Below are 7,106 nucleotides of genomic sequence, written 5' to 3' on the forward strand. Positions count from 1 at the left end.
GAGAAGCGTATTGCTGCTTTATTGAAACTTCCTCCCCATCACACACAAAGCAAGTACAGAAGGAGTGTTGGCAGGGACCCTCTTGCACAGCCCTCCCCCGCCACCCCCTCACAGACCCCAGAGAGCCTGCCCGCTATCCCTCGCTGGGTCAGGGACTGCCACCCCGAGGGCGGTGGGCAGAAGGGGTGACGGGCCTTCGGTTCTGCGCACCCAACCCAGGCTGGAGCAGGTCTGCTCCCACCAGAGGCGGCCTGCGGTGGTGAGCTAGGCTGTGGCCTCAGTCCAGCGAAGGATTCATCTGATCTAGGGCTGAGCCTCTGCTTAAACAGCCTCGGGCAGAGCAGAGCTGCCCAGGAGCAAATCGGAGGTGGACTCCCAGACCCGTCCGGCCCGCGCTCGGCAGTGGGACTGCACCGCCCGCAGTGTCACGGAGGGCAGCTCGCCACCTCGCGCTTGAAGGGCCAAGGGATGATGGATGCCACCGGATGGGAACCAGCCCGTGAGCCGGGGCTCGGCAACTGACTGACATTTTCATTGAAATGAACAAGTATTCAGCCTCTCAGACGACCGAGCTGATCAGAGGAGCGGTCGGTTATTGGGTTAGATTGAATCGGAGAGTTTGGAAGCTGATTTGATTTTTCTATGATTGAATTTTATCACGCTCTAAATGGACCTTGGGTTGGCCAGCTTGGTCATTGTTTGAGGAAATCGAATGGCTGGGCCGGCGGGGCAGAGCCATGGTGATGGCTGGCGGAATGGTTGTGAGAAAGAACAACTATTCGCAAGCCATGTGAGGGCTGCTGCTGGTTGACCCAACTGAACTGACAAGTGTGTTTTTGATTTGTCGGTCACATGGTTAAACTGGTCAAGACGACAGCTGCTCCACCGGACTCAGTAAATTTAGAAGGACCAATTGTCTCAACAAATGCTAGAGCTGATCAAAACAAGCCAGGTGTTTTGGATGAATTTGGGGGCGACTCAAGGAGTCATTCAGCCTACAGGGCTGACCCAGTTGTGAGCATCTCCCAGGCCAGCGAGGGGACACGGCAGATTGTCCTGAAGTCAGCTGGGTAGTCCATCCAGGCCAGAGGGCCCCCAAAGCAAAGAAGCAGACTGGGACGCAGCTCCGCCCCTCCCCTCCCGGCACCAGCTGGCGCCTGGAGCGTCACACTTCTGAGTACGGGGGCGGCGCCGGGCCCCCCTCGGGAGTCTTGTACGGCAGAGACAAGGCTTCCTCATAGGATGGCAGGACCACCTGGGAGAGACGGAGAAAGGAGGGCTGAGAACTGCCGGAAAGGATGGTCCCAACCTAGGGTCAAGGGGCTTCAACTCACGCCTCCAGCCGAGTGACACCGTGGGGCTCCCCCCGGCGCGCTGGGTACCTGCTCTGTGCCAGCTCGCGACAGGCACGTGTCTGCCCCTGCAGAGAGCAGGCTGGCCTCTGCCAGCTCAGTGCCAATCCCCGTTTTGATCACCGTGATGACTGTGCAGGGTGATTTCCCCTGGGAAAGCATTCTCAGTCCTCATGCTTTTGGAAGAATTACTTCTATTTCTCAGATCCAGGGTGGACCTGTGACTTGGGTTGGCCATTCTAACTAGAATTCCACCTCCTTCAAAATAGGCTTAAGACCCAAGCTGGTCCAGTCAGATCTGTTCCTGGGACTTGACTTTGTTGGGATCGCTGGTGGGATGTCGGTTAGGGGTTCTGGCAGCTGTTTTGCAGCCACGAGGGCAGAGTTCCCTGGAAGTGGAGCCAGCACAGAGGGCATGATGGAGAGGTGAGATCATGTCCTGCCATCAGGACTCAGCCAGCCTGCGACAGACCTACCCTGGACTTTGAAGTTATGTGGGCTGATAAATTCCCTTTTTCACTTGTCAGATGGAGTTGGGTTCTGCCATGTGCAACCCAAAAAATTGTGATTAATACAATTCCTATTTTACAGAAGAGGTAAGTGATATAAACCAGCTACCTTTCTCCCATCACTTCTCCAATCAGCTGCGTTTGAGAGCACCTCATCCCTCCGAGCAGAAAGCTCCTTTCACCTTTCCCAGTTAATTTGCACCAATTGACAGTCTAAGGATTGGTCAAGTGTCACCTCCTCCAGGAAGCCTTCCTTGAAAGCATGAATAAATAAGCAGAACCCTAAACAACTTTACATTTCTTTTGGTCCAACCCCCATCTTATAAGTGGAGAAACTGAGGCCAACAAAGGAGAGAGGCTTGTTCAAATGACACCATGAACGAGTATCAGCCAACCTCACCTTCTGGAACATTTTAGGGGAGCTCCTCTCCTCAGCCGAGTTCATGTACTTGATGAGTCTATAGCATCTCCACACACACTTGAACATGTAGACCTAGAAAAAGACCCAAGTCAGCTGCACTGCCCCCTGAGACCTGGGACAGATGCCAGATGCTTCCTGGGTAGCCCCAGCTCATCCAGAATGTCTCATTCAACTGCTACTGCTCAGACCCCTATTCTGACTGGGGGTACCTCACCTGCCAGGTCCAGGTATCCAATGTACTGCCCTTTTCAGTCCCAAAAGACTCAAGGGCTCTCCAGGCTTCCTATGCTCCCTGGGAATGGTCCTGTAGATCCTGTCCCCAGGGACTGGGACCTTCCTGAGATGACCCCACCCATCTTCAAACAGAGCTGACAGTGGGAAACTTCTCTTTCAAAATTGCCCATGGCATATTGTTTTTAAAAGAAAATTATAAAACAGTGTGTTTGGTATTATCCCATGGTTGTAAATACAGAAAAATTATATATACAAATATATCTGCATATAGCTGTCCGTGGATGTAAGCAGCTGATTGTCTTAGTGGTTGATGTAGGAACTGGGGAAATTCCCAGGGCAGGCAGAACAGTTCCTAGGGCATTTTCAAGGAATATTAGCCAAAAGTCCTCTCTCTGGCCCCAAATAGCCGCCTAAGGAAGGCGAGTAGAGCCTGTCACTGGAAGGGCTCTTGTTTTATGGAGTCCCAGGATGGAACTTAGTTGGGCAGAAATAACAGAAGAGTGAAGGTCCGAGGAAATCAAGCAGGAGGAGAGTGTCCAGGAAGGCAGAGTGAGGGGCAGAGAGACCCCTGACCCAAGAAAGATAAGGAACAGGAAGAGGGCTTGGGAGGCAGAATTGTGTGTTGGGGTTCAGAACATTGTTCTCTGGAAGAGTATGTGATGCAAAGCCCTTCATTGGCTTCCTCCTCGGCTTCAGGAAAGTTCTTTTCACACATCACAAATGTGCTGACACTCGATCAGTTTCTTGTGGAGACGCAAAGGACTGAAGCTGTTTTCAGGCTGGCAGTAGGTGAGAGACACCACAGGGCCTCTGATAGAAGAAGGTCTGGTCACACCCACCAGCATAAAAAGACTAATGGGTAATACACCTGACATCACAGGTGGGCTTTGGGTGGTGGTGGCTGGTGGGCTGGTGGTATTCTTTCTGTTCATCTGTAGTTTCTAGATTTGACAGTGGTCAACCCTTACTTTCATAATCAGAAAAGAATGCTTTTCAAGAACTCTTGCTGCTCTTGAGTCTACATCAGCCTTGTCTGGTTGTAGGTCACAGGGCCCAGTTGTGGTCTCAGAATCTCACAAAATTTCCTGTGAAACTCTTTTGGCTACTTGAGACAATGATTGTGTCCCCTTGAATCATCTCTTTTCCAAGCTGAAAACCCCTAGTTGCCTTGGCTCCCGCAGACAGCAGTTTTCTTTCCTCATTACTCTCCTTGTTGTGCTATTATTAGCTCACTCCAGTCTGTTATCATCTGTCTAAGAACTGGGACCTGATTTAGACTCTATGCTCTGGGTCAGAGAAGAATAAAATCATTCCCCTCCCTTTTTCCTAACACCAAGCCTCTAGTAATATTACCGCAGGGCCCATCTATATTTTGGTGCCTGAATCACATAAACCTATGACATGGGCAAAGCAGGACTTATCATGTCCCTTTCACAGATGAAACTCAAGATCCAGAGAGAAGTGGCTTGAAGACTAGTCACACAGCCAGTGAGGAAAAAGCTGGGATTCAAGCCCCAGACTTTCTGGATCTAATTCCAGACAGAGTGGCTCATCCTTCCCCCTGGATCTCTGGGTTACACATTACGTCCCCGACTCCTGAATGCAGGTGGACTCTGCAGATACATTCCCTTTAAATAGGGTGTCCCCAAGGATACCAAGTGTCTCCAGAGAAACCAGTGTGGAATAAGGAGCTAAAAGCAGTAGGAGTCACACTGAGCTAGCGGACTGGTTTTGGTGGGCCTAGGACAGCATTCCTCCCATATTCCTGAGCCCTGGGACGGGGCCACTTACCTTCAGGATGAGGACCATCATGAAGGCGATGGAGAAGATGATCATCATCTTAATGAACTGGTTATGACTCAAGCCCTCCTGGCTAGGGAGGTAATTCTGCAACAGATTTGGGGGTCACATCAGTGCTCTAGCATAAAGAACTCTAACAGCACCCACTCAGTGATAAGCCAGCTCTCCACACCAGGCAGGAGTTCCATGTGGCCATTCTCACACCGAGCGGCCTGTGAGAGCCATCAGCCATGGAACAGGGGAGCGCACCCGGAGAGCCGATGTGGTATGGGTTACCCTGACCTGGACATCACCCCAACCCAACTGATGGTGGGCACTATCTAAACCCTTTCCAGAACAAGGTGTGGGCTGATAGGAACCACCTAACACTGAAATACCTGGGGGAGGTATAGCCCTCCCCTCCACACAGCTCCCAGCAGCAGCTGGCTGACAGGAGGGTGCCGCTCCAGTGGTACAATTCCGAGCTACTTGCAAATACATGCACTTGTTCCTTGACAGACCTCCTTTCAAATGTGGTACCCACACCTCCCCCTCAAGGTGGGCAGACAGGGATTCAGTTCTCACAATTAACAGAATATGGCAGAGACGAGCACAACCTTCCAGACAAAGCTTAAAAGACACGGCAGCTGTTGTCTCTTCTCTCGCTCTTTCCCTCTGTCAAGCTCTCTGGGTTTCTCACTGGAGGAATCCATGAGCCATGACAGGCGGAAGCTCAAGCAGCCTTATTATAGACCCACACAGGAGGAACTGAAGCGAGAGGGCATCTAGGAAGTGGACCTCTGAACCCATGAAGCCCTCCAAGCTGGCCACCCCACCCTCAACCTCAAAGGAGACCCAGCTGGGCTCCGATGCTCAGAAGCTGTGCAAGATGATAAATGCTATTGTTTTAAGTCACTATATTTGGGGATAATTGGTTAAACAGGAATAAACCCTGAGGAGATTTCCCCAATGCTATTCACACAGTGGGCTCATGGCTCCTGAAGGCTTCCTCCCTCATCTAGCCTGCTTCCCTCAGTCCTTCCAACCTTCCTAGGAGCCCTTGCTCAACAAATCATCTGCACAAGAGAGCTACTCCTACATCTAGGGAACCCAGCCTAAAGCACTGAGGCACAGAAAGGTCAAGCAACCTGCTCAAGGCCACACAGCCAGTGGTGGGGCAGATCTTGGCCCAGACTCACCATGTGGTTCATAGACTTGAAGTTGAGATAGGTGGGCACTTCCATGTAGGAGCTGCAGAGCGTCAGGATGCTCAGGCAGAAGTCCAGCAGCTGCAGGGTCATCAGTGGGATCTTGGAGGGGCCCTCAAGAGGCAGACAGAAAGCAGGTAAGGCCCAAAGGAGAGGCCCCATTACAGAGAGACACACACTGGGCCCTCAATTTAAGAGACTGTCTCAGCCAGCGATGCCAGCGACTCCCCCTGAACCCAGGCAGAGCAGACACCCTATGTTCACACCAAGGGGCAACAGCAGGCCGGGGACCAGAGCCAGGGTCTCCTGACTCCCAGCCCGGAAGCCTCTGCAGTTTATCTCCTCCGTCTCTTCTTCTCTTCTCCGTCAGAGAAGCATGTCCGGCTTATACAGCCAGCAAGACCTTCCCTCTGGGGGCTCGCCTCCGCCTTTAGTCATCCTCACCCCCCCCTTTCCTCAACTTGGTTACAAAGGAGGAACAAGGCAGGGCCAGGGGCGGCAACCAGCCGGTGCTGTCCCCAGCTGCTGTTTACTGGGCCCCTGCTGAGCCTCCATGTGGCCTCGGAGACAGGGCGATGTGGTCGCAAGCAGAAAAGTAAGAATCTCGGCGTGATTTGAAGGGGTTTGGGACTTTCTTAGACCCACCCAGCTAAGGGGAGGATTAGCTGGCCTGAGCCCCGCCAAACCCAGGCCTGTGCAGACTCACAGGCCGGCTGCTCCGGGAGGCAAACTTGAAGTAGGCGGGCAGCTCGATGTAGGCGCCCAGCAGGGTCAGCAGGCACAGGAGGTAGTCCATGATTTGCAGGGACAGGAAGGGCAGCAGGTACTTCTCCTGGTTCTGAAAGGCAGGCCCACCGCTGTCAGCGTCGCTTGCAAGCATCCAAGGACCCCTGTGCCGGCTGGTGTCCCCGTGCACCCCCTCACCAGCAGCTCTCTTCCCTCCCAAATCCTCCCTGCCTGGCTGGGCTGAAGTCACTGCGTGGACCCACATGCCTTCCTCAAAGGCTGTTCTGGGGCGGGAGAAGGTAAGAAAGACCCAGACCCTGGGAGCCAGGAGTCTGGTGTCCATGGAGGCACCACAGGCAAGAGACTTCTGTAGAGAAAAGTGCTCCAGGAGCACCAGGAACAGGGCCTGAAAGACTTTGCGTCCATTTTGCAGGGAAAAAGGAATCGCAGAGGACTTCCTGGAGGTGGGGACGCCAGGGTAGGTCTGCAAAGAAGCAGGAGGGAAAGGGGGAGAGTACTGGAGGGAGAAGGCTGGCACCACCACAGGCAGCCCTGGGTGAGGAAAACCTTGCTCTACTTAGACTCCTCCAGGGAGCACCCCAGGGTGTTCCGTCCTGGTCAGAGGCCCGGGACCCTAAGACTGAAGTCCCTCTCCTTCCATGAGAGCAAGTGACAGCTGGGCCTGGTATTAAGGTAGGAGCCCACAGCGGAGGGTCAAATCTCAGAAAGCGTGGTTCCGTGGTTTCTCATGTGGGTGTCTAAAACCACTCCGGAGGCCACGAAAATTGCCCCGACGGACTCTCAGAGCCCTCGAATGCCCCAATCGTGACCAGCCAGGCCACCGTGCTGCACAGGGCTTGCGGGAGGGCGGCGTCTC

General features: G+C 53.3%; 1 protein-coding gene across 1 annotated transcript in view; it reads right to left on the reverse strand.

Moving 5' to 3' along the window:
* LAPTM5 (lysosomal protein transmembrane 5) overlaps window positions 1–7,106 on the reverse strand; it is a 22,012-nt gene continuing 14,906 nt past the window's right edge. Inside the window, exons 4-8 of the mRNA XM_004678711.2 lie at window positions 6,210–6,341; window positions 5,495–5,617; window positions 4,308–4,403; window positions 2,262–2,354; window positions 1–1,255 (exon numbers count right to left, since the gene is read on the reverse strand). Of these exons, the coding sequence (XP_004678768.1) occupies window positions 1,166–1,255; window positions 2,262–2,354; window positions 4,308–4,403; window positions 5,495–5,617; window positions 6,210–6,341 (534 nt within the window). The 3' untranslated portion in view covers window positions 1–1,165. The remainder of the gene's footprint in view (window positions 1,256–2,261; window positions 2,355–4,307; window positions 4,404–5,494; window positions 5,618–6,209; window positions 6,342–7,106) is intronic.

This window comes from Condylura cristata, unplaced genomic scaffold (assembly GCF_000260355.1).
Source record: "Condylura cristata isolate star-nosed mole 26May11 unplaced genomic scaffold, ConCri1.0 scaffold00008, whole genome shotgun sequence".
Lineage (NCBI taxonomy): Eukaryota > Metazoa > Chordata > Mammalia > Eulipotyphla > Talpidae > Condylura > Condylura cristata.